The sequence below is a fragment of the Motacilla alba genome, chromosome 3 (assembly GCF_015832195.1).
Source record: "Motacilla alba alba isolate MOTALB_02 chromosome 3, Motacilla_alba_V1.0_pri, whole genome shotgun sequence".
Lineage (NCBI taxonomy): Eukaryota > Metazoa > Chordata > Aves > Passeriformes > Motacillidae > Motacilla > Motacilla alba.
In genome coordinates this window covers 69040093-69067638 of record NC_052018.1, presented here as the reverse complement: position 1 = coordinate 69067638, position 27546 = coordinate 69040093, and the positions used below count along the sequence as shown (strand labels likewise).

The window sequence follows — 27546 nt, the reverse complement described above, 5'->3', positions numbered from 1 at the left end:
TAACCCTTGACTTCACCCTATGGAAAACACATGGTAGCTATCCTTCAAGGAAACGGTATTTTAAAGCCTTACATTCAGCCCGGGTTAAGCTCACTCACACGATGGTTGAAGTACAACACCCGGTGAAGCCATGTTGTACCTTCCACCCCTTCTCCCCGACAGTACAGTCGGCTGACAAATTAACTGGCGCAGAGCCGTTTAGTTCTCCCTCACCAGAGGTATCTCTCAATGCAGCACATCACGCCTAACTCCTGCGGGACAGCCGCGTCCAGGCAGGCACGGTGCCGGCCGGCCGGCCTTCCCGCTGTCTCCCGGAGGAGCGGAGGCAGCCCGAGGCTCGGGCCGCGCCAGGTGACGGCGGCTCGGGCAGCGGCGCCGGGCGCGCCCCGGGCCGGGCGGCAGCCGCCTCTCCGCCGAGCACCGGCAAGGGGCGCTGGGCGGCGCGTTTGGAGTGCGGAGGGAGCGGGCTGCGGATCACCTGCAGCGGCGGGGGGGGCCGGAGCTCCGCCTCCCCTCCTCCCCCGGTTAATCGCAGCCCCCTCCCCGCGGCAGGCACAGGCAGCCGGGCAGCGCTGTCAACCTGCTGCAGGCGCACGGGCGCCCGCACCCCGCTCGCAGCCAGGGCCGGGCTGGGGCCGCCGGCTCCGCCGCCCTCGCACTTGCCCCGGCCCGGTGCGGCGCGGCCGTGAACCTCCTGCCGCCGCCAGCCCTCGGGGAGCGACCGCCGCCGCCCGCCCGGGCACCGGGAGCAGCGCCCGGCAGAAGGAGAGGCAGGGGCAGCCATGGCCGAGGGGGGCGAGGGCGAGGACGAGATCCAGTTCCTGCGAACTGTAAGCGCCGCGCTTGCCTCCCTCACCTCCGCGCTGTGGCGGGGCGCCGGGCGGGCCGGGGGCTGCGGGGGCGACGCCCGGACCGGCCGGGGTGGGAGCCGGGCGGGGGCAGCTCGGAGCGGTCTCCGGAGCCCCGGCCCCGTCTCTCTCCAGCCGGCAGCGTGTGGCCCCGTGGCCGGGCGGGGGGCGATAGCCGGCCGGGCGCTGCGCTGGCCGCGCCGGGATGAGCGGGAGGGGCGGGCGGCCGTGCTCGCCCCGGGCAGGGTGAGGGGCGGGCGAGCGGCGCCTCCCCAGCAGCACCTCCGCTCCGCGCTGCCTTCCCGGCCGCGATGTGTGCGCCTGCTGCGGATCCTAACCGAGCAGCCGTCCCCAGCGCGAAAACTGCAGTCACACTCCCTGTGCAAAAATAGGCTCGGGGAAAAAAACCCACCTCTCTCACCCTGTCCCCTCCCCGCGGAGGTTCCCACTAACTTGCAGGCGTTCTCCTGGCCGGGCACAGACTAATACGGCTTTTTCTGGCGTGCGCATCCTTTCGTTACTTCGGTCCAGAGCATGTTAAGGCGCTAGAGCGCTTCTTCCTTCCGTTTAATTAATGCATCGGGACTGCTGCATCTAATGCTTATCTGGATTATGTTTATTCAAGCAATGCTTTTATTTGTCTTCTCGGCCATCTCCCAAGTGCCGTTTATATGCTCAATCCTAGCAAGTTTACAGATAGACATTTGCATCTAGAATGGTGGTGTATACAAACCATGCCACAGTTTGAGGAAAAATTGCTGAGACATTTGTTAAGTAGAGCTGGAAACACTGAGACTGTAGGATAAAGCTTAACTTCCCTTCTATTTAGCACAGTCTGATTTAGAAAACATTCACGTTCAATGGCTTGTAAGAAAATACATCTAAATGGGGGTGGAAAGAAAGCAACATAGTGTATGTGAAACATATTCATATGGTGTTTGCGGCATTAAGAATTGTAGTTCTCAGTTGTCTTCTATTTCTATCAGAAACTGCACAATACTAGATGTATACCTTAGTATTAATTTTTTTTATTTGTTTGAGGATTCTTAGAAAACCTGCATTTACAGAAAATACAGCTGTTACGCAACATTGTCATGAAGATCGACAACTTTTTTTTCCTGTCAGCGTTATGTGACTTGTATTGTAGTGTTGCCTCACACCTAAAGAGAAAACAGAAAAATATTTCTGCGTAAGAAAATTTGTCATCTCAATTTATGGGTGTTTTTTTTTGTTAGTACTTTTTGCTGGTAAAGATTTTTGGAAGACTTGTACCATGGCAGCCTTACTGCAGGCGTGAATGTTAAGCTTAGTTCATGTTATCTGAATGCTTAATAGGGAAGGAGAAGCATTGAGCATGCTAATACAGCTCAGCACATCTACAATGATGTTAAACTCCAGCACCTGACAGCAGCAGCATGTTATGTAAAACAGCACTCCTGACAATGTGTGTCAGGCTTGATACAGATTTGGCAAACCCAGTCTTAGATAATACTTGAAAATGTTTAGAGTGTTGCACCAGTGATAAAATGACCTTGAATATGGTAAACTGAGGCTTTGGGGAGTCATGTTGTGTAGTTTAATCAAAAAGGCCTGAGAAACCCGTATAATCTGTAGTGGTGTGTAAGCAGTGATTTTTATTCTTCTCTTCCTTCTACTTTATCCAAGTTATAAGCATTACTTGGAAAAGTCAGTCATTTCAGATTTTTTTTTATGTAGTCTTCCACTTCTCTATTGTTAGAAGGCTTGGATTGGTAATCTCTAAAGCTATTAGATGTGTGCAACTTTCTGCATGCCATTGGTAGAAAGCGCTGGAAATTTGATATTACCCCGGTAATTACTGTAGCTTTTTTAAAAAAATTATTTTTAAAATACTGATTAGGGGCAGATGGATTCATAAATGTTTTGTAGATAAACGAGAACTTTTCAAAGAACACTGTATGCAAGCATAATCATTCTGTGCTTTCAATACTTTGAGGATGACATCTGTAGGCCTACTACATGTAAACAGTGTTCTTCATATTTTCTTCTTTTGGTAGGACCTGATAAACTCCCTGAAATCTTTAGAGTCTACCCTGGAATGTAAACAATGTCTTTTTTAAATGTTTAAAATTGCACATGAGATTTTACTTAATTAAAAATGCCCTTTATTTGCATGAAGCTACTAGACTGAATTTGTATTTTAGCCACATATTTATTGGAAATTTTGATTTTACTCTCCCCTTCACACATTCCTATATGTCTAATGATTCCTCTTCTTTACTTGCTTCTTTTTTTTTTTCTCTTTTTGCCTTTTTTTTTTTTTTTTTTTTCCTGATTTGGTTTTGTTTTGGTAAAGCATTTGGTTTTGTTTTGGCATTAAGCATTACCTCCTAGCAAATTCTGCTGCTAGGATGGATTTCTGTTTCTTTTGGGAATAATTTGAGTTTGATATGTCACTTCTGAGATGTGAACACAACTATTAATGCCCTGTATTTCTAGAAGCCTCAGAGCTTATATTGTTTGGGACAACTTTGGACAGACTGGAGCTCAGCTCTCTGCTGTTCAGTTCTCCTCAAGGAACTCTTCTGTAGTCCTGTGAATTACTTGCTTCTCTGGAAACAGGGATCTCCCTCATTAGTTTGCCAAATGCTCCAGGTGGAGATGACCTTGTATTATGTGTGGCCTTTTTTAGGCTTGGAGATACATTCTCCTGACTTCTCCCACAGAATAAACACGTGCTGTGCAGGAGAAGTGAAGGGGAACAAGTATCCTGCTGTGTGTTTATTAGTTGTGTGTCTAGGCAGGACCTCTTGCTTGTAGGGGAATTTGTTTTTTATTTTATAATACTAGAAAGATCAAGGGTATATGTAACATAGATTTCACTGTTTAGTCTTTGCAGTCAAGAATCTAAAACATTCATAGTTGACACAGAAATCGCCTGGTTTTTATTTCTTTGTTTTTATATTATTTTTATTGGGATGTGTAATTTGATTTGACAGTAAAAGTAATTCCAAGTTCCAGGAGAAAACAGAAAATATTTTCCCCTAAATGCATAGGCTTCTTCCATAATATACATGTGCAAGGACTATTTTCTGTGACACAGAACCCCCCATACGGGAAGGTCTTTGCAAGAAATGGGGTGGCAAGCTGGTGAGAGGATTAAAACCAATTGCAAGATTTCAAAAAAATATTGCTTATATTTATCTGTCCCATATATTTTTTAAAGGTATCCTGACTTTCAGGAGCAAGATGTTCCTAAAAGTGATGGGAAATGTGTAATTAAGCTATTTGATCTTGTGATGTTCCTGATGTCAGTGTGTATGGTTTTCTAGAGTTGTGGAGTTTCTTAAATTAGAGGCAGGTCTGCTTTTAGCTGTTTATGGTAGGAGACACCAACAGGACATGCTGAAGTAGGGCTGACAGGGTTATGTTTTTTTTCCACTGTCTTCTGAGACAGTGATGACTACCATGCCTGTCAGGAATCAGAGGCGTAATCAGCGTGAGCAGCACATGTTCCCCAGGACCGATGGAGTCATCTCCTCTTTCCATCTCTTTTCTTTTTATTTTTTTTTTTTAAGGCTTGAATGCTAATGTTCCATGTTGCACTCTCTTCTAATGCCTTTTTCAAATTTTTTAAATTAGCTTGCAGTAAAACAGAACCTCTTGCTTGTGTGAACGTATTCTGTGCTGCCTTATTTTCTACATGGATTTAAAAGTTCTGAGGGTGACTGTCAGTGGAAAGTGTAAGTGTGCTTTGCAACACTGGAAGAGTGGTTTGAAACAAATTTAAACATTACTTAGGATTCCTGTTTGACATGCAGAAGATTTTTATTCACTCAGTGCTGGGCTTTAGAATGAAGTTGATGGCAGAGAAGTTTGAAACGAAGAATGCTGTGTTCACATTTTCAAGGACAGCAGTTTTGTGATTTCAGAGTCTCTTCTATTCCAGATATTCCTCATTATGGCAGCATTTAAACAATGAGTGCCACTTTAAATTTGACTAGAAGTCATATGCTTACATGCCTTCCTACATGAAGATTCTATGGAATTAGAGGACACAAAAGGAACCAGAAGAAACAAGATCTGAAGATTATTGTAAGATAAGTAACTCAACAGTAGAAGAATTATGCAAGTCTCTCAGTGAAACAGAAAAGAAAAAACAAAGTGGTTTTCTTTTTTTTTTTTTTTCCTCTTAAATCCCTCACTGCTTTTCATGTGCTGCTTATCTTTTAAAGGGGTTTATCAAAATATGTGAGGTTCTGGTAGCTGCAGTCATCAAACATACGATTGTCAGAATGCACAAAAAGAAAATGCTCAAAAACTAGCTTGGCTATTAGAAGCAATTTCAGAATTAAAATATGCCGAAACCCACTTTGGATATCCTTTGTTTATTTTAAAAAGTGTTTCTTGTACTTGTCAGAGTGTGACTTTCGAAGATACACCAGGGACTGGCACAAGAGACCACTGTTTAACAGCTCATGTGAGGGATGGCGTGGCTGAGATTGCAGCATTTGTACCTTCCTCTCTAAGGCACTGCACTGCAGTACAGATACCGAATATGATCTCAAATTCTATTTTGGAATTGAGCTGGATGACTTGTTTGTAGTGAAGGGGTTTTAGCTAGGACATGCAGTCCATTTCTTTTTTGGAGATTACATGTGAACCTTTCAGGTATAATTTTTTTGATTTCAAAATCGGTAGCCAAACATTTTTTGCCACCTTTAAGATTATATTGGTGGATGAAATCACTTGTCTAGTGTGTATACTGTTTTATTCCATGTTCTGCATCTGGAAGTTGTCTGTATTTGATGTGTAGGAAGGCAGCTGGGGAAACTCTGTAATAATAGTTGGTCCACCAGGGAAGTTTCTTGATAGCCCTGTGAGTTGGCTGACTGATATTCTGAGAGACAGAGCTGCATTTTCTGTCAGAGTGTGAAGATGTTTTGATGCATCCCACTTTTTGGAATTGTGAAGACCTGAGGAAAATCCATTGTAGGAACTTAAAACGTGGACAGACTGTAAAGAGAGAATACCACTTCTTTCTGACCCAAGATTTAGAATGGGCGTGAGATGTCTGACTTGTATTTCTCTATTTATATGCTGTATTATTACAGGCATATTTCAAAAGTGTTTTTTTTTTTTTTTTCCCCTTACGTGGCTGTGTGCAAAGTGCACAGGATGATTCTAATTCAAGAAAATAAGCCAGTCTTTCTTTAGCAGGGATATAGATTTGTTGAAGTATTTCTCTGAATCAAGGTAGAAGATTGGAAGTTGTGTGGTGAAATACTGACAGTGGGCTGACCCCAGGAAGTATGTGAATTCAACTGAAAAGACAGAATTATTTTTCTTCTGATTTTTGATTCATGTTGAAAATCTGCATTAGTTTTGGTATTGTTTTCTGAATTACACCTAGACTTTTTCTTAAATTTCCTGATCTGACTGAAATGAAGCTTTGTGTGGATGTCAGAAGCAAAGTCAGGAAGTGTATATGTTCCTATATTTCCTAATAATATGGTAATGACATAAATTTCTTTCATTTGGTAATAATACATCAATAACTTTGAACTGTAAAATGACCACATTTTACCAGGGTGATTGGAAGAATTGGAACTTCTTACTCTGTTTGTTTGACACAGTTAGACTGGAATTTCTCCCTGTAGCAAAGTAAGGATAGCCTGGCATCATTTTCTGTCTCCAGTTTGTATTCTGCTAAAGACCTTTACTATGTTTTGCAGGTGTATAGCACTTATGCCATGTCTGGCTGTCTTGTCTGTACCACTCTTGAAATGGAGGGCCTCTGAGTCTGCCTGATGCATCTCAGTAACTGAGAAAAGGCATAAAGGAACTAATTTTGATAACAGTTTAAGCCTTTTTATAGGCAACCACAGCAATCTGGAACTTACTGCAATATCCTGTGACCATTGCTGTAGTATTTCTTTGTTCTCCTTGTAAGAAATAGAGCTGCTTAAGGGCACTGCCTGCACCATCATGAGAGGTCCCCCCAGTTTCCTAACAAAGACTAGCAAGAGCTCCCATGGGGTTTTACTGCAGTGTAGTTTTATGCTGTAGTCCCTTGTTATTAAGTGTGAGATTCATTAACTAATTATGTATTCAGTTATTGAACAACTTATTATTTTTCTTTTTTTAAAAAAAAATGTTTTACATAATAACCATGGAGCAACTTGTGAGGTGAAGGGCTTAAACTCTTCAAATGTGTTGCTGCTTCTTGAGCCCAGTCATGTTACTCAGCTACTATAGGTTGGAGCAAAAGTTGTTGAGGCATGTGATTTAGTAGAAGCTTTTCATAGCTTCTCAGCTTTGCTAAATAACAACAAACTGGTGCCTAGATGCCTTCTGTTAGTAAAGGGAAAGATATGCTAGGTAAGGTGTCATAACATGAGCTGTGTTAACTTACATGACAGCTGCAATTCCTCTGTAAATGTAGTGCTCAAATGGTCAAATTTAAAGTAATATTGATGTATTTATAAGAACATTCACACTAACAACTACATAAAATTTTAAATAAAAAGAATATTTCATTCCCTCAGTGTTGTGGCATACTTTAATATTTATCATAGTCAGGAAGTCCCTTTAACTGTCATGTACTTGAAAAAAAGTATAAGTATATTAGGTTTTCTTGTAATTCAGACTTGCAGAGGGACTTTGGCAAAAATCTACAAGGTATCATTCCGTAAGATGCATTGGTCAGTTAATTTTTAATGTGGATGACATTTTGGTTCAGGACAAGATTTTTTTGTCACTGAAAAGGAGTGACAAAATCATTGTGTTTTGAGACAGCTTCCCAGAGGATTTGAGTAATGCTGTATCACAACAGACCTGTGTTACCTAGTTGTGTTTTACTTGACTGTGGGAAATAATATCTGAAGGATACTAGCTGGCAGAACCAAATGTCAAACACTGGCATGTCTTATCTCTCTACCTCTCTGAAAACCTCTCTGGAATTCTACTGTGGAAACTGGGTGCACTGAATTTGAAGTATATCTCTGCTTAAATCCTTATTTCAAAGGAATGATGAAAGGAAGCAACACAAAATTTGCATTGGCTGTCTGTGAGTTTTCCTGGAGGTTGCCAGAATGTGGAGATGTATTAATGGAATCAAGCCAGAAATGGCTGTCTCTTACAGCTATATTTCTTCCTCTTAAACCAGGCAAAGCTGGAAAAAACAAGTACCTGGGATTTGTGTGGGATGCGTTCTTTGGCTTCAGAAAAAGGAAAATGAGAAAGAGGAATGTATCTTCCTTTGCTGAATATGCCAGATAATTTCCCATGTTGTAGGAACATCTTCATTCCTGTGATGGGCAAGCAGAACTCCTTGTATATAAATTTAGGTGGAGGAATGAATGGAATTTGTAGAGTTTTCAGAGTAAGCCTAGGCAATTGGATAGATTTGCAATAAGACTCAGTAAACTTCTGGATTGTAGGATCCATTCACTGGTAACTGATCCTCATTGTACATCAGGCATGTAGCCATGCTGATAAACATTTGAAACTCACCTACTGTGTGTTTATTTCCTAGTTGTGAAACTAGGAAATAATTTAGTTAGGACTAACATGCTAAGCACAAGCCAGATTGTTAAAGCTCTCTGCAGACACATGGTCTTCATCCTTAAGCTGCCTTTGTAGAAGCATTTGGTTCCAATGGTGACAGAAGCAACCTAAATATCTGTACAGATAGATAAAAATCCCTAGCCCTGCAGCAGTCACAAGAATTCTGTGTGCTCCTAACACTGAGGATTTACCAAAAAATAAGTGTCAATCTTGTGACTTCATATTTTTGTCTATTTTCTGCCCATTTATGTAGTGGATTTTGCAGTGCTAACACATAGGTAGTTATGTGTGTTTGCAGTCTTTGTGGCAAGTACCAGGGAGATGGAATGCATATTTACTTTCCACTTGTGTGGAAAAGGAAAAAAAATCCCAGTATGTGATGCAGGGAAATACTCAGTAAGTTCTCACCATCTCCATTTCTTTCTTTCTTCTGGTATTACAGACAATTGAATGGCTCTTCATTGCTTAAGAGTTGGATTTATCTTCTCTTAAAAGCTTGTATTAAATAAATGTGGTTTTTGGTTTTTTTGCTTTGCCCCAGCTAACACAGAAAGCAAAGGTTTATCCTGTGGCATGCCAGGTTCCCCTGGGGTTTGACTTTGCCCCACCAGCTCCACCAGGCTCTGCTGGGCTCAGCTGCCTATGTCAGCAGTGTGCCTAGTTTATTGTAGTCTTGGAATTATGTAGTCTTGAGTCCTTCAGAAAAGCTTGTGAGCAAAAGAAAAAACACTAGTCTACTATTTAGTAATTCCAGGAGGGTGATAGCTGCACAGCTAAGTCCAGAAAACTCAAATGCCATCATTGTTGGCTGAATTTCAGTAGGGTAAGCTTGTGAATTAATGATTCATACGCCAAGGTGTTTTTCAGTAGGTCTTTACATGATGGTCTGACTGCCTGATCAGATATGTCAGTCTTATTATTTAGTCTTAAATCACTTCCAATGCGTCTCATGTAATGAATTGTGCATTTAAAGTGTTACTTCTTTTGCTAGTTGTACGTCAATGGAAGAAGAATCAATGGAGGCCTGGTCTTCATTTTGATCTGACCAGAGTTCTTGTAGAAATATCCTGTAAATTTTCTTTGATTTGAGAAGGTTCCTGAAATCCTGCAGAAGAAACATTGCATTTTTGCATCGTTTCAGAATATTGCAATGTTATGCCTCCAAGTCCATTTCTGGAATCTGTTAGCAGTATCTTTTACAAGAAGAGTACTGTATTTGTTCTCTACCCTATCTTCTGGTTAATTTTAACTTGCTTTTCTTTCGAGTTTCAAGATCTAAGTCCAAAACTTTGTTTAATCCCTGTCACTTTTCCTTGGTCTTGTCAGAGCCAACTGAGATGCTCCTCTTCCAACATTGGGTTTGATGGCTCTTCCTGATTTTAAGTGTGGCACAGCTTCAACCTAAGCCTGTGGTAGGAATTGCTATTGTCTATAGCTATGAATTCAAGAATTCATTATGTGGTGTTTTTTTTTAATGTTTTTTTAAGTGGTCTCTTAAATTTGGAATTTCTTTCTGTCTTATTTATTTTTTTCTTTTTAATTTTACTCTTGGTCTGACAAAGGTCAAGGTTTTGTTTTGTTCTCTCAGAACAAGAAAATAAGTGTTTTAAAAACACAAAGTTTACTAAGATGTCGGAAGTTATCACAAGAATTTCAGTAAAATGTATTCAGAACATCATTTGTCTTGACGTATGATTAGTCTGCATTTTCTTTCTCCTTTTCCTCTGCATGCTTCATCTCTGGAAATCTTAATCTTATTGAACTGAAAGACTCCAAAGTCTTCAATTTCAACTGAACAGAATTTGTCTAGAAAGGGAGAGTGATGGAGTGTAGGAGGGAGGGATGTCATAACTTGCAGGTGAGCTTTGTCATCCTTTTGAGAGGTGCAGTTTGTTGCCTGGCTTTTCAGGAAAAAAAATCAAAAGACCCAGCTTCCCAGCTTTTGCATAGAAAGTGCTATTTAAGTTTAGATGCAAGAAGTAACACTTCAATTTTCCATGAGTGGGAGGTGAAAAATGAGTAATTAGGTAGTGAGAATTAGATTTTCATGTTCCTAAAGGTGAATGGAGGTATTTTTTTCCAGGTGAGATGTGTTGCTCAGTTCAGCAAAATACTGTATACCTGCATTTTAAAATACTGGAATATTTACATTTGTTTATTGACTTCAAGCAACTGAAAGCATATTTGGTTTTCTTTTCTCCCATCTGATCTTGGAATTCTCATACGTCTTTTAATCTACTGAAAATTAAATGGATGTAGTTTAAAGGACTATCAAGTTGCAACATTGACATATTCTGTTGAAAATGTTAAAAGCATCGCTTTATTCAGATTATGTCAGAAGTAATGTATTGCTGTTTTTTCTTTTGAAATTTCTGGGTGGATTCTGTTTCATAATTTTTATGTCAGCTGCAATTGCAGCTGAATTTTCTGAAGTTTTTCCTTTCTTATACTAGAAATCTGTTACTGAAGCAGAATTAGATGCTTCCTATTTTATGCCCATTTTTTATTCTGCTTTCTGTTCTACAGTTTATTTTTCTCTTGACAAGCTGTAAAGATAAAAAAAAATCAGTGACAATATTTTTCCCTTCAAAACCAGTTTGTTTTGGGGGGCTGTCCCTCAAACTTGGTAAATCAGCTCGTTGCAAAAATCCTGTGCCTGACTTATGGAATAGTTTACTCTGGTCCTCTGCACAAAGGTCCCTTCTGCTGATGCTAGGAAAACCTCTAGGTGAAAGTTACTATATCAGTTTTCTGAGGCTGTAATCCTATAAAGTAATCCAATTAATATGGTGTATGAGTAGTGTTCAACCTTCCGAACTTGATGGGGGACTTTTGTTTCTTATGCATGGCATTTGCACTTCTGTTTACACAGGAAGGCCTTGCTGCACTTTTTGATTTACTAACAAAATAAACTAACATGGGGCAGAACACATATTCTATGAAGGAATGAGGTTAATTGATGGTGAACTGTGTGGTATTATCAGTGCTAACAAAATTACTTCTTTATGTACCTTTGTAATTTCTGTTGATGAGTGAAGTTTTTTATGATGATTTATGTCTGTTACAGAATTACAGTTTGACAATTGGAATCACATCTAGAGCTTGGGAAGCGCACTTTGTTGTAGTAAGTTCTTACTCAAAAAGTTACGGTTTGCTATTAGTGGTTGTACCCTAGTAATTTGTTTTATTGGGAGGGGCAGAGAAACAAGGAGTTCTGCAAATGAAATGGGTTTGTAACCCTACTGTATACCTTTCAATTAAAGAGTAATCAGCTGAAAAAAGAATTATATTCCTTTCAAAAATTCTAGCTGGATCTCATTTTCCTTGCCTAAGTAATAAATCTTTTAAATGAAAGAACTACATAAAACAGGCAGATTGGTATAACAGGTTGTTAAAGGTTATTCTATTAACAAAAGTCTGGAAGAAAATACTTATGGCACAAATACACTTTTTGGCCAGAAGCCTAAAAACAAATCCTGTATTACAAGACTGCTTCAAATAAAAACCTGTCTCTCTTACCTCTTGCTTAAATGATACTGCAAATCCATTGTAAATTAATTGATTTTAGTATATTGTCTAGCAGAATAATCTACTCTTCATCTGTTAAACATTCCATGAAATGATTTGTTGGGCTATGACTGTGATGTCTCTATATGGCCATGAATGTTTTTTATAAGTCTGGTTCTCTTCTTGCTGATGTTTATGTCAAACCTCACCTAGATTTTAACCAGAGCTGAATCATAACACCAATTGTGTTGTGTGCTGTTGTATGTAATGGCCTAAATGTGTTGAATTCATGTCCTTGTCTGCCATTTTAACACAATTAATATTAATTTTGCTTAGGTGCCCGAAGTGTGTGACCTGGCTTCTGCAAATTAAGTTTAAAATTGTGTGCCTGTTGCTAACTGTCTGTCAAAATATTTACATCTAATGGTAAATTGTTCCAACTTTGCTACTCAGATACATCATCTTGTCCAATTCAGAAAAGGTAATAATCTCTTGTGTGCTTCACTTTTCTGAGAAGGAAACTAGGTTTTTCTTTTTCTACAAATCTCCCTGATGTCTTTGTTAAGAAGCTAAATATTCTTGCAGAGTTGCATTTGCAAGTTTTTCTGTTAACAGTGTGCTTTTGCTGTGTCCAGCATAAATTTTATTATGTCCACTGTGGAACCTGAAGTCAACTCTAACTTGGATTTGAGATCACAAATACTGTTTAATTTTCTCAGGAAGTTATCTATGCTGTGGGGGAATACTGCTTTTTAGGTACTAGATACATGCAAAAATGCTGCTTCTTACTATTTATTTTTTACTCTTTCAATGTCAAATTTTAATTAATACCTTTTAAAAATATATATCTTTTTACTTGTTCTGTATTACAAGGTTGTGAGATCTGTTGGTCTTGAAGCATTTACCACTGCAATTACTTTTTTTAGTTACTAAGGAAAGTATCAATTATACTTCAAAGTAAGAAATTATCTTGTCACAAAGTTTCTGAAACATCAGCAGTGCACCTGTGATTTTTATTTGGTGTCTGCAAGCCTAAGGAAAGTCCATTTTAGGAATATCAGCACTTTGTGGAACTGAGCTCTTGCTGTGCAACATTGCTTTTTCAGCCTCGTATATTAACTATGGCAGTGGCGAAATAGCTAAAATGATGTGCGCTTTCAAATTCATTGTAGAGATCAGGTAAACATTAAAGTGCATCTGCCATTTTTCTGAGTTCATCTCAGTGATTTGCCTTGCACTTGGATTGAAGCAGAATATGTAATGAAAAAAATGTATAGGCATAGGAATATGCCTTCTGCTCACGTTAGTCTAATCTGCCTAGTCCAGCACTTGAGCTCCTGTCTTCCAGTAAAGCTGCAAGGCTTAGGTGGAAAGAACTTCAACCAGTTTTCTTGATTGCACATGGTTTGCATGGCAGTATCTGGTAACAGACCATTTCCAGCTTATATCCTGCTGAAATAGTCTGTAACTTTCTTCATATTTACTGTTTTTTTCATTCACATAACCAAACTTTCTGTGAACCCTTGCATATGTTTTATTCTACAGTTTCCAGCTATCTTGTTCAGAAACTTCTATCAGAAACTAATTACTCCGAGCTATGGCATGGTCTCATGACTGTGTTTACTTGAAACGCTGAATAGCAGTGTGTTTTTTTTTTTTTTTTCTTTTTCCTCCTTAAACACTGGAGTTAATTTTATCAGAGTTAAGAAAATAGTGATACTTGTATGAAAATGTGCCTTGTTTTCTCTTCTGGTTTTCTTGGTGCTTTATGATTTGTGTATGGGATTTTTGGATTTTTTTTTGCATCTAAACTAACCCATATCTGGAATGGAAACTTTTCTTTCTAAAACATGTATCTCTTTCATTGTGAAGAGCTGGAGTAGTGAGCTCAAAATGGTAGTGTTTTGTCTTGAAGAGGATGATCTTGAGAAAAATTGAAGCATGTATAAAGAACCTCTTACTGTCTTTTAAAACTGACCTACATTCTTTTCTTCTTCTAACCCAACTCTTGCTGAAGTAAAGGTTAATATATTTCTTGATTTGAATTTAACATTTGCTTAAAGTGTAATATATTTTCATAATAAAGATTTTATGCCCTAAAGCGATAAGAGCATTGTCTCTTAAATTCATAGTAGTTTTATAATTTAACAAATACAGGTTTCTTTTTATTTCTCCTTGGGGTGGAAAGCAAGTTTTGGTCTGTAATTTGTGTTTCTTGGTAAGGAGCTACAGCATAGTAAAATCATAAATGACTACATGTTTTAAGACTGGACATGTTTTTCTGAAAGCTGTACTAAATCTTTCTAATCTCTGACACTAGTTTGTGTCAGAGAATAGAAAAGAATTTGGTTGGACTTGGATACTACAGGTCTAGAAGGTAGCCCAAAATACCTGTTTTTTCCACACCTTAGGAGGTGAGGGAGATCTTGTGGCAGAAGAGAGTTCCATCACTCTACTCAATCCTGCAGGATGGAAAACAGATCAGAATTGGACTACACAGATTTGGTGCTGACTTGCAGGATAAATTCATCCCCCATTTGCTTTTAATTACAGTAGCTTCAAACTTTTCATCAGGAAGAGGAAGCTCATCAGGAATGGATTGTGCTTCTCTCATGCAGCCCTCTGGTCTATGGAAGGCAGTTTTGTCAGGTTCAGCTGGAAATATGAACTTTTTACTTCAACTCTAACAGAAGCTCCTGAGTTCAAAACTCCTGGTGGCCAAGGATTTTTTTCCCTCTGGATGTGCAAGAGAATTCAGATGAGAAAGTGAGCATTGTTAGACTTCACTAGGTTTTGGTTGTGTAACTTTGGTTACATCAAAAGTGTTCTTTTAATATCCAGTCTAGGGATGGTAGCTCCTGCCCTTAGCTGTCATTTGCTTGTTTTATTTTCAGATTCATCGATTGTGCCAAGGATTGGATTTTTACATGCTGTATGTTGAAATAGTTTTTAACAAGTAGTAGAGGTTTTTAACAAGTAGTACAGGCAAAGAGCATACAAAAGCCAGAGCATTGTGGTGAGCCCAATGTTGGTTATTGTAGAGAGGCACATTTCTAGCTGAAGTTAGCACAGAGTCCATTGTGAGCTTTTGACAGTCAGAGATGTGTCAATTCAAAATATTGTAATTGATGCAGCACAATGTGGTGCTCATGAGCTGGTTCTGGATGTTGACAGAAGGTGCTGTTAGGAGATTTGGAGATGATCCAGGGGACAAACAGAGTATTATTAGAGATTAGCTGACAGAGGTATCGCTCCCACCTGTTTGGTCAACATGACATCTATGAAACTGTGGTACAGCTTGCAATGCAGTGTGTAACTCTTCTCTCCAATATTGTTTTAAACTTAAGACTTTTCTTATGCAGAAGTACTACTTGTAGATTGTGGCTTTGTTTTTTTGGGGTTTTGAATTTTTTTTTATTTGTTTTAACAGCATGTTATGTTATTAAGGTTGCAGCATCAGGGAGCTGTTAAACCGCTGAGCTTCCTGAGAAGTGTGAGGGGTTTTTTTTGTGTGTTTGATTTTTTGTTTGTTTGTTATTGTTTTGTTTTGTTTTATTCTGCAGACTTTGGCCATTAGAAATTTATTGCATTTTTCTGATACATTTCAGTGCATTAGTTGCACAGCTCACCTGGCATGGTTTTGCTGGCAAACTGGGTTAAACAAAGGAGTGAATCAAGCAATTTTTTAGTTTTGGAGGTTGCAAAATAAAGACTAAAAAGGTGGTTGGTTTTTTTTTGGGGGGAGGGGGGAAGATAACTAAACCATGAGCAATGTGATGATTTATGAGATTTTTAAACAACAAATATTGTGGTATTCATTTTTCTCTTGCGTTTAGCTTTTCCTTTGGATCAGGGAGGGAAATCTGATTGGAGGGCTTGAAAGATAGTAGCATCCAGGAAACCGAGAAATCAAGTGCCACTTTGTTTAGTTAGAGGTTGTAAAGATCGCCTGTGGAGCAAGTATTATGGATTCAGGCTACTTGTTAAGGAATTTGGGATCTTTGAAATATATTTAAAAATTTAGTCTTCACTTAGCTCTTGCCACTCTATCCTAATTCTTGGCTAAGAATCTCTGTAGAAAGCACCTCTATGAGTATTGGTGTTTATTGAGTGAAGATTGAGGATCCAATGACAAAATATATTTTTACTGCTAGAGAGAGTGTGTGGTTTAATTGACAGTACATTGGCTAAGGCAATGTGGCTTCTGATTTTTGCAAGTCCATCCTCTGAAGAAGCAGTTTAAGTACAGTGTTGTAGGAAAGTGGAACAATCCTCTGAACCCTCATTAGGTATTGAAAACCTCAGCTAAACTAAGACATATAATCATTATATCCTCTATCTGTGCTGCTAAAACTGGATTTGGTGAAATGTGTATCAATGTGGGAATTCAAACCTGAATTTTCATCTATAGTATGAAGTCACATTCTACCCTGTAAATTGTCTGGAGACTGATTGATCAAAACTATCAAGTCCAAATTAATTATAACCATGATTGTTTTCCTGCTGATTTTTGGCTGTTTCAAGGGACTGAGCAGGTGTTTGAATTGAACTGGGGTTGTCTTGGTGATTATTGCAGTCTGACTAGTCAAAGTTATTAGTGATGCAGCATTTGACATTTTTTTGATTTTTTACGGAACCACTGGGGTTGAAAGGAACCTCCAAGATCATCTAGTCCATTTTTCTTTTGAGCTCTCCACAGATGCAGTTCACAGTGTCTTGCAGTGAATTATTCCAGGGTTTGGAATGTCCACCTTGAGAGGGATAAAAAAAGTAGTTTCTGGAGTTTAGCCTGTCTCAACTCAGGGTTCACCAATAGTTTTAGAACCTGTATTGGTCCAAGCAAGACATCAGGAAATGCCTATGACATCATGTACTGAGCCCTATAACATGACTATAGGATTTTTTCATACTGAATAAAAGTACCATTTTAGAAGAACTTAATTAAGAAAAGTGGTTCACATTCAGAATTGAAATGGTCAATGATTAGTGTACTCTTACAGGGTCAGAATTCCTATTAGTCCATATCTACCCTGTTCTGGCTCCGGACATTGGAGTGAATCATGAGACCTCTGGAAACATGGCTTTTCTTTATTTTCCAGAAACAGCTCTAGAAAGCAACAAAAACAGTGAGTCTTTCTCATTAGGAGGCTAACTGCATTTTTTGAAGGACAGTACCTAACTGCTGTATATATATCCTCAGAAGAGACTTTGTTGCGAGAAGAAAAAGATTATGGGAAAGGACATTTAGAAAATGCAAAATACATATGTGAAGTATTTAATCACTCTCAGAGAAATTAAAAGGCATAATTAATCTGATGGCCACAGTGAATAAGCAGAAGTATTTCTGCAAATATATAAATAAGAAGATATAAATTTTATAAGTGTTTAAGTCAGCTTTGATTTAAGAAAAATAAATGTTGAAGAGTCTTTTGCAGAGAAATATTTGGAGTTTTCAGATCGTTACAGATATATTGCATCACTTTGCATTTGCAAAGCTAGATTTTCCCCCACTGTTTGAATGGTCTGAGTCCAGCTCATGAGTTGTTACAATCCGACTTTAAACCTGAAGAAGGGAAGTTTCATGTTTTGGGTTCTAAACTGAAGCAATTTTTTTGTCAGTTTCTTGGGTAAGGATGGGGTCCCTAAACTTGTCAGATAAGCTGTAACATATCTGGCTTTGTTTGGCTCTGTTTAAGTGCTGGACATGATACTAAGACGAGTACTAAAACACTAAAACATCTTCATAAGATGTTTTACTGTTTCTTGCATGGTGCTGCCTTGGTTGACAGCAACCGGGTGGTAGTGATGTGATTTGCTAGTGCAGGTGACCTGCTTGTGGTTTAACCCAAATTTGACTTGGTTTTCCTCAAAGTGTCCTGTTGGTAGTCACTTAAAAATGGCACAAGCTGCTTGTGATTTCTCTACATTCATCTCTCTGTTGCATAATGGGAGCTCTTAAATAGTCATGTTAGAGATGCTTACGTGGAAAAACCTTGAATTTTCTCTCTAGGAATATGTACTCAGTGTTTAAGAGACTGATACAAAGAAATTGCTGATGACTAGTGCTGGCACAAAACACTAATTTTGATTTGAGGTTGGTCTTGCCAAAAGAGCTCTGGCTTTGTTGGACTCTTGACTGCTTGTGTGGGTGTGTATGTGTCTATGAGTATGGGTGAAAGTACATTAATGTTTTTTCTGAGCATTTTCCTGTGTTGAATGTCAATTGGAATCTTGAAATAAACCATTGTCAGAAGGCCCAACCTGTAGTGGAAGATCTGCCCTGATTTCAGATGTGTATTTGTTACCTGTTAGTTTGATAAGAGATAATATATACATATTATATCTGAATATAAAAAAAACAAAAACAATTTTCCATGTACCATTCTGAAACACTTCTTATATTTGTCTCTTAGTTGTTTAACCTGTAATTTTGAAGTAGTGCATGCTGCTTTAAATTAGTAATGAAAGTTTACCTGAAGGAAATTAATTTTGGGACAGAATTTGAATAAAAAGAACCAATTGTTATGTTTTTCTTAAATAATTGAATATAGGTAGGTCGAAGGAGAGGGGAACAATAGATATCTTTTTTAATGGGACAAAACACAAGGAGCTATGATGTATATTCAGTTATCAGAGGAAAGACCACAGCAGTTGGATAATAGAGGAAACAAGGGACAAAATTAATTACTGTTATTGATTGCATTTCATAGTGCCTGGAGGGCTCAGCTGAGGCAAGGGTGCCACTATGCTACTGTACAAATGTGCAGTGTGTCACAATTCCTGCCTCAAAGAGCAGAGGAACGCTGGGATGAGACCAAGGGACAGGGAGATGAAGTAGTGTGCCCATGAATACCGAGGATATCTTGGGGTTCATTCCAATATCTTCTGGATTCCTGGTGAATTCGAATATGGAGAATTGGAGGGCTGTGCCTTTGAAGATGAGGACATACAATACAGATGTTATATGGGAGGATACTGGAAGTCAGTGCGGGGAGTCAAGGCCTCATGGACAGAAGACTGAACCAAAAAAGGTGAATTTATTTGCAACTTATTCAGTGGTTATCAGAAACGTGAAGATGTCTTTGCACAAAATGTGTAGTACTGCTAATAATAGCATAGTTGGATAAAAGATACATTGCAGTTATTGAGTTGAAAGTTCTAAATTGTGGTTGCCTGATTGGTTTGAGATAGTGCCTGGTCTTTAATGATAATATTTAATTTAAAGTAGAATGCATTGCGATTCCTGTGTTCATGGAATATTGTGGTGGGAATAGAGTATAAGAAATGTGTAAAAAGCAGCTTTACCCCCAAGGAGTTGCAGCCAGGCCAGTTATCCAAGATCAGAAACAGGTTTGACTCACAGGTGTAACCAATAAGGAAGACCAGTCCTATAAGACAGGGAGAACTGGGACCTAGAGTCAGTTGCTGTCTGGGCTTTGAAGAAGAAGGAGCAGTGTTGAGAAGAACTACCCATGAGAAATCACCGAGAAGGTATGGGACTCTTGCAGTAAGATAACAACACTTTTACATTGAGAACACAACAGCATATCAGGCTAAAAAGACTAGGAAGAAGTTCTTTTTGAGAAGCTGTTCTTAAAGGAAAAAGTGAAAGAAGGGACATGGCAGTTATGCTGAAAAACTGCATAGCCAAATAATAACCTAGAGACCTGGAAGTGTTGAGTCCTCCTGTACTGGGTGGTGTGGGAGCATACACATCCTCACATAAAATGATGCTTGAGTAGAATGTTTTGCATAAATGAGCAAAACCAGCAGCCAGTTTGTTCATATAACTATCCAAAGTTTCAAGTGTTAATGGGTAAGCTCTGTCTGCTCCATCCATATACTGTAAAACCTGAAAGGAACTTTGGTATCTGTATAGTCTTTATGAATGTATTTGTCAGAAGTTATTTTTTTATTTCGTGTAACCATTAGAAGAAGGAAGCTGGGCTAAAAAGGTGGGGGGATTTTTTTTTTGTCTGCTCTGATTAAAAAAATTGGAATTTCCTGAAGTGCCTAAAAAGAACTTGTAATTGGAATTGAATAAATGTAGGAATTATCAGATAATGTTTTCAAGGAGATTACTTTGGAGGTAATTTTTAACTTTTATATTTGTTTTTATTGTGCACCTATGAAATGTGTTGTGTTCCATGTACACAGAATTGGTTTTTCATCCTGTGTTGTATATATACCAGTATTATGGGTGGTCAGTCTGGCTTTTAGTTGTACTTAAAAGTTGGCTTATTTAAACGTTCTTTCCTTGCTGCTGTATTATGTCAATACACAATACTTTCTGGATGAGAAGGCAAAGCACATTGCAATTTGCTCTTGGATCTAGGATTAACCATCCTTAGTCATAAAGACATATGCAATGAGAAAGAAAAGTCCCTAATGCTAGCATAAATTAAACTCAATTTGGACTCTAAAATCCTGAATTGTAGTTAGCTATTGGTTTCCCTCCCTGAACTTCAGTATATTGTCATTATTGTAGAAAATTCTGGATTAAATATTGCAAGTGAGGCTAATTAATTCTTACAATCCAGTTATTCTATCTGTTCTGTGAAAACAGTGATAATTCAGTTTGATTTTTTTAAAATTTGTTTGAGATTGTGTGATTTCTTGGTACAAGCAAAATAATGAAAGAACAATGAATTATAAGACCTTACAGGTTTTGGGGCTTGTGCTCTGGTAAAGCAGTGAATTTGTAGTTAAAAACTTGAGTAAGAAAAATGTTGAGTGGTTTAGCACAATGGATTTGTTTAATTTGTGAACACTACCTTTAGTAAGCTTTGCATAGCTCAAGCATTTCAAGTTTTGTTTCAATACAGTTCAAGGATGCTCTTCTAGCCAGATCTTCTGTCTTTATTGTCCTAGTCAAGTTACTACACAGATGTCTTCTCAAGGTATTACTAGGCTGTAAGGAGAACAAAAGATGATTTTGTTGTTGCCATTAAGTCCTGGTGAGAACCAAGGCTGGCATTTTAACTGGACTCAGTGACTCACCTGAAATTGGAATGCAAATCTGTACTAGTGAATAAAAAAGGCAAACAGAAGGAAAGATGTGCAACTTGTAATACATTGTTTCTAAAATGAACAGAAATACCATATGAAGATGGAGTCTGAAGATTAAAGCAAAACAGGGATGTCACTCAGCATGCAGTACCAACTGTTTTCAGCTTATTTAGTATGCAAGAGCATAGTTGCAGATGACTCACAGTTAAAATGCCTTACATAAAATTGCTGAAGTATTTAGTTCATGTCAGGTGATGGAAAGACACTTTAAAAATAGTAATAACAACTGTATTCAATTACTCTCACTGGTTTATATTTTTGTGGGATTTTTTGGTCTTTTTTTACAGATCCCTTCTGTAGTCTTAAACTATAAAAACAATGCCTTAAAATAATTAAAATAAATTATGCAGGACTGTATTTTTAGTTGTCATTTAGTGCCAGAGTTTACCTTACTCAGGAAAAGCAAATTCAGTCCAAAGGAGACATTGCTGTCTTAAAGGAAAGGCTATTCTAAAACTCTTGACTCTTGCTATTATATTGAGTTCCAAAAATCTGTGTATCTTCTATACTTCATCAGTGCTCTCAGAGAAATAGGCTAGACTGCTTTTGTCCTTAATAGCAGTGCTTTTGGGCGCTGTATTTACGTATTTACTACAGATTACGTAACAGCATAAAAATATCTGAAGGAATAACTGAAGGTCAAGGGGTACATTTAGTTCAGTATTTTATCTCTAGTAGTGATCAATAACAGAAAGGGGAGAGGACAAGAGTATACTTTCCCTGTCTGTGTTGTCAGCCTGTAGCAATTTGTGTCTTGGGGGGAATTAGTCTCAGGCTTGGTGACAGTGAATTTGGTAGCAAATTGAGTTCCTCAGCTGCAGTGGATGTTAAGTGAGGAAACATTGCTTTTTGTTTGTTTTGAAGCCTCTGTGTGCAACTTTTGATTGATAATCTCTAGTTCTGGTACTAGAAAGGGACGTGAATTGTAACTGAAAATAGTACTACACGCGTTTGCAACTATTGTGATTATTTTTTTTTTTTTGGTAGGCTTATACAAAATGTTCAGTGCTTTTTTAATCTGTTCACTCTTGAAACAGAATCAACTGTTGAAAAGACAGTGGGATTTTTTTAGCAGTAAGTGGGGTACTTTGTGGTTTTTTTCTACAATCTCACATTCCTCATCCACTTTTCCCTTTTTTTAGATCTTAATTTGTACATTTGTGGAAGACTTTGCAGTTCCAGATTTTCTGACTTTTTATAGTCCTAAGAGTTGCATTTGTGTGTAGCCTGTGTTCTGGGGGCTTCCTGGCCCTTTGTAGCAGCAGCAGCCTCTTTGTCTCTGTTTGTGGCTATTGGGAAAGGTGTTTGGGGAGCTGGGAATGTTGTCAAACATGCTTGTGATTTACACCTGAATTGAGATCATTGCTACTTGCTTATTGTGCTTTCATTGCTGTGCTGAAGTATTTTTCCTCATGGATGCAGTGCTGCACGCTTTTGTCTCTGCATCCGGAAATGGGGTTTGTGTTGGAAAGCCCACAGACGCATTGCTGGGAGTGCACAGAGAGGGTGGCTGATGTTGCTTGGGCAGAGAAATCCCATCTGCTGTAGCAGGGTGGGGCAGTGAGGATCAGAGTGCCTCAAGTGAGATGGTATGGACTAAGCACCAGTATGTTTTTTGGGGCTCTAATTGCTGACCCTCTCATTTGCCCTTTTGTGAAGTTGCTGCTGTCATATATTGGAGAGAGATGTGGTTGAGTTGGAGCTTAAGAAACCTGAAGTGGTGGTGTGCAGCTCTTTTTAGCAGGACAACCTAAGAAGTCAACAGCAGCTGTGGTGGGATAGTTGTGGGTAACGCTGTGGGCAGAGGGAGGAACAAGGTGCGATCCTCCATGGTTGCACAGGCTGCCTGTTTTGCAGTGCAGGAAAAGAGATCCATCCCTTATAATCCCCCTGGCATGCCTGAATTGTGAGGGCTGGCAGGATGAGAAGGGATTCAAAGCCTGACCTTCATACATGTGTAGGTGAGCAGAGCAAATAGGGAACAGGCGGTGGATTATGCAGTGCTGTGAGGGGACAGGCAATCTGTAATATGCCACAGCTAAATGCTCACCCTTTAGTCAGGGTGGAGGACAAACTTACAGTCTAAATGCTTTATTGTTAAGGTAAAAGGTGAAATAAAGTTTCTTCTTGCATCCTGTATAGTTTTACAGTAATGGTGCTTAGCAATTATGTCTTGTCTTTGAGTGCTGGAAAGTATTAGCTACTGCCAGTGCTCAAAGTAAATCTTAGAAGGGAAAAATTATAAAAAAATATCATTCCAATAGCTGCAGTGTGTTTAAAAAAGCAACAAAGCAAAATCCAAACAGCAGTATAGGTATTTTTAATTTGACTTTTATAGTTCAACATACTCTTCACAATAAAATGGATATTTTTTCAAAAGGAACTCTGAAAGATTACTGAATTGATTAATATTCAAAGTGGGCTGCTGTCTTGAATGTAACAATGGTAAAAAATAAGAATTCCATTAAAACTAAACATTAATAATTACTGCTGTACCATATGCTTAAATTTAACTGTGATGAGAACTTCCTCCCAGTCAAATATTCAAATGAAGGCTCTTGAAGCTCCCAGTGTGAGGTTAGAAGCGAGATGAAGATAATGTCCTCAGGTAGCAAATAAAATGATGTGGCTCCTTCTATTGCTCCTTTTCTATCTGGGCAGCAGATATGGTTTGCAAGTCCCATCGTAGAGATTTAGGGAAGAGAGAAAAATCCAGCTGCTTGTGGTGTTAGCTGTGCATTGCAAATAAAAGTGTCTGTAAGCACGAGGATGGTAGCTGAGTGGTGAGCATCTCTGGGCTTCTGAAGTTCTGGAGTGGTGGCCCCTAACACTTGAAGATCCTGAGGGACAAAAACTGAAAAATACAAGGTTGGCTAAAAATACTGTTAATTTCAGGTGGAAGAAATTGTTAACTTTTACGTTTCCATTTAGTTATGATTTTAAGAAAGCCATATTTTTAAAGTTTGGTAGCAGATCCTTTTTCTTATATAAGATTTAAGGTTAAGATTCTTCAGGGCACCTCCATTCCATTTTCAAAAGCAATATTTACTGGAAAGAACATATTTCATTGTAGTTTAGGGGCAAGAAAAAGTGCACATTATTTTTAATTATTAAGGTCTAAGACCAGAAAAGTCTTCAACTTTGGCCTTGAGTGTGTTACTGTCATTTCAGCTTTGGTTTTTAAAACAAAACTTCTTTTTTTGAAACAGAGAATTATGAGAGGCCCCTAACTTCTTTCCTTTTTTGTTTTTTACCCATTGGGCTGTATTTTTGTAGATGGGAGGCATATGTTTCTGAGGGATCATAAGTACTCCCCTCCTCCTCAGTAGATGGACCTCTCACATCCTTAGGCTAATAGGGAGAATGATACATTTACATTATTGCTTCATTTAAACAATAACTGTTGATAAGAAATATTTCATTTCCCAAATGGCATCTGCAGTATTTAAAGGTTTGGCAAGTTCTCAGGAGGATAGGCATGACTTCAGCACTAAACTGCTGCTGCTTCTGTGGAAAACAATGAGTTGTGTCATTTGATCAGGGACAAAGCAACTACTGAGTAGGGATGGTTTCAATGAAGTAGCTTTTAATAATAAAGAAAGAATACAATTTCCCATGTGAAACCATTCCCATAGCTTGTTTGTAAAGTAGATAATGGAGTTCATGTGTTAGAGTTGTAACAAACGCAGTCACTGTCCATTTCCCTAGAAATCCTCTTCTGGGTTTTTTGCTTCTTGCTGCTGCTGTACACTTGTCCACTGGTTTGTTTTGTGGAAGCACCTCCCTGTATTCCCTTACAGTCCTCCTTGCATAAGAAGCATAAAGCCTTTTTTTCTTTTTTTTTTTTTTCTTTATTTTTCCTGCTCAGAGAAGCCATGAAGTATTCTGTTGCTTCTGTTGAACTTATGGGAAGAATGTTGCATAAATGAATGGAGGTCAGTTGCTATTCTGTAAAAGTTTAGTCTTTAGTTACCTGTTTTTCTGGTCTGATTTGGCCTGTACTATCCAGTACAGTTCAGTTTTACTTTGTAGCATGTGCTTGTTCTGGACAGGACAGGGACAACTTTTGCAGTAGCCGGGGGGGGACATGACTAGGACCTGGAGGTCGTTTTATACCACCTCACATCATTGCCAGGGTTGGGGGAAAGGGTTCTGGTCTGGTTGAATATGATGAAAGGAAGCCAAAAAATCTGCTCTCTGTCCATTTTCAGGGGGTTTATCTGTGAATTTATCTGTTTATCTGTGAATTGTTTCTTTGTTATACCCTCTGTCCTCAGCATTTTTGCTGTTACTGTTCATTTTATTATCTCATTGCTGTTTCCAGCAAATTGTTCTTTTCTTATTTGCCTTATATGCCTCCAATTCTCCTCTCCATTCCACTGCAGGGATGAGAGGGAGGGGAAGGTGGGGGAGCGTGAGAGAGGCAGTGTGGCTTGAACAGTTCTGGTGGGGGCCCTGAATTGGAGAGAGCCATTCCTAAACCACAACATACTAGGACAATGTAATAGCTCTGGCAGATTTCAACATACTGCTCTGAGCCGGGCCAAGAATGCCTGGATTGCTCACCCAGAAGCCTGTGAGACTCATGTTTTGTACCTTGGACAGAAGCAGTCTTGCATGGGGGCTTTTGCTGTGTCTTCTCTGAGGTGATGTTATCTCAGAACTGCCTGATGCTGGAGGCTCTCACTGATTCCTACTGGCAGCTGTAGCTACCATTTTTTAAAGTCAAATCCTGAATATGTATGGTCTGTCTAAAAGTGGCTGGGGTAGGCAGAGTTTGCCATGGTCTGCACTCCCTAAACAGCCTGTATTGTCTCTTGAGCTTTTCATTCTTTCTGGGAGTGCTGTATCACCTTTGAATTGAGGCACCTCATAGGTTTAGCTGTGATTGTTGGGGCTTGCAGAGCCCACTGTTGCTCTTTGGTCTCACTTTTGTCTTAGCACAAGCCAGAGTTTTGCCCAGTGATTCCACTGTTCTGTGATAGATCATCTTATGTGTCTAAGGTGTGACTATATCAGTGACTATTCTCAAGTCCACTGGAGAACAGCTAAGCTAAGTCACATCTCTTTGAAAGCAAAGCCCAAACCCCTAAGCAGATAATATTCTGTTATGAGTTGGTAATTTCCTTTGACAATATATTCCTGTGGCTATTTACCCTCACAGTTAAAAAAACATGCTTTCTTTTCCTGTGACTTTTTACCCCTTATTTGTCCTCCAGTGATGTTTAATTACCAAAAGATAAATTTAGAAGGCATTTATAACCTGCAGTGGTATAAATACTTGTAGTCTCTCTGTGAGATATGACAGCAGTCTCATTTGTACTTTTCTCAGGTTTAGTTTTATTTCTGTGTGGAGTTGGTTTTTCCATGCAGTGGCTTCACCATAAATTATATTCAAATAGACACAATCGCTTCCCGTATCCTTGATTATATGTGTAGCTCAGCTGCTTTCAGTAAATTTTTCTACCTCAAGATTTTGTAGTAGAGGTAGCTTGTCCTTTAGAACAATCTCTAGTTTTTATCCAGTTATAAATCATGGTTTGGGACATTATTTTTCCCCTGTAATTTCTTTATTGTGACAACTAACATTTCAGTTTTCTTATATAATTTAGTGATAGTTTATCTTAACTTTTCAGTTTCTTCACAAAATAGAAAGATTTATTTCTCATTTAATTGCTGTTGTATTTTTTTTCTCAAATAAGGATCACTAATGTATTATTTTAAGTTTTTAGATATTTAATTACTGAGAAGTAAATGGGCTAATATTGGGTTTCTTTTCTTTCCTGGTTTACATCTCTCAGGTTGTTTACATTTTCTGTTTATCTGGAATAATAATCATCCATGTATTTCAGAAGAAATGCATTATGGGCTTTTTATCTTTAAAAAAGATCACATCATCTTTCAAGAGTCATGTGCAACACTATTTTTGCAGGTGTCAAAATGTGCCAACACAGTTTGGGTTATGTAGCATAGTAAAAAAAAAATAAAAGCTAGGATTTTTTTAAAGTTGCATGACTAAATAAATTTTATTTAGTTATTTGTCCTACAGATCTCTGCAGCAATCAATCAGCTGCTGTTAAAGCCTGTGGTATTGATTTTGATTTGTAATATCACAAGCAAGCCTGAAGGCAGCAGTGGTGGTGACATGCTGAATGTGCCCCAGCAGTGCCTGTTAACAGAGGCAAGCAAAAGAAGGCTGGAAACTGGTTCAATTTTCAGTTTTTAGGTGCACAGATAAATAGTGAATGAGCTTATAAGAGTTGGTTTTGCACTGTATATTTAGACTTATTAAACCTTAGGACTTCTGTTACATGAATGATGTAATAAATTCATTTACAGTGGAGATTTGTTTTCTGCTGTTGCTTACATAATGGTGATCTCACATAGTTCACCTCAATGTGAAGTTCCCAGATGTGCATGAGTGCTTGTGTCAGTTGTGAAAAATATGTGTGGGGGCTGAGTGCATCTGCAATTTGCCAGCATGGACTAACTTAAAATTAGGTGCATGCATATGCACATGTAAACTTGTTGAGATTCAAAATATGCACATCAATATGGTCTTTAAGTTTTTATT

General features: G+C 38.7%; 1 protein-coding gene across 10 annotated transcripts in view; it reads left to right on the top strand.

Annotated features, from left to right (window-relative positions):
• The first annotated feature begins 525 nt into the window (after positions 1-525).
• Positions 526-27546, top strand: part of RYR2 (ryanodine receptor 2) — a 382187-nt gene continuing 355166 nt past the window's right edge. For all 10 annotated transcript variants that reach the window (XM_038130404.1, XM_038130398.1, XM_038130396.1 and 7 more), the window contains exon 1: positions 526-830. In XM_038130404.1, the coding sequence (XP_037986332.1) occupies positions 783-830 (48 nt within the window). In that variant the 5' untranslated portion in view covers positions 526-782. The remainder of the gene's footprint in view (positions 831-27546) is intronic.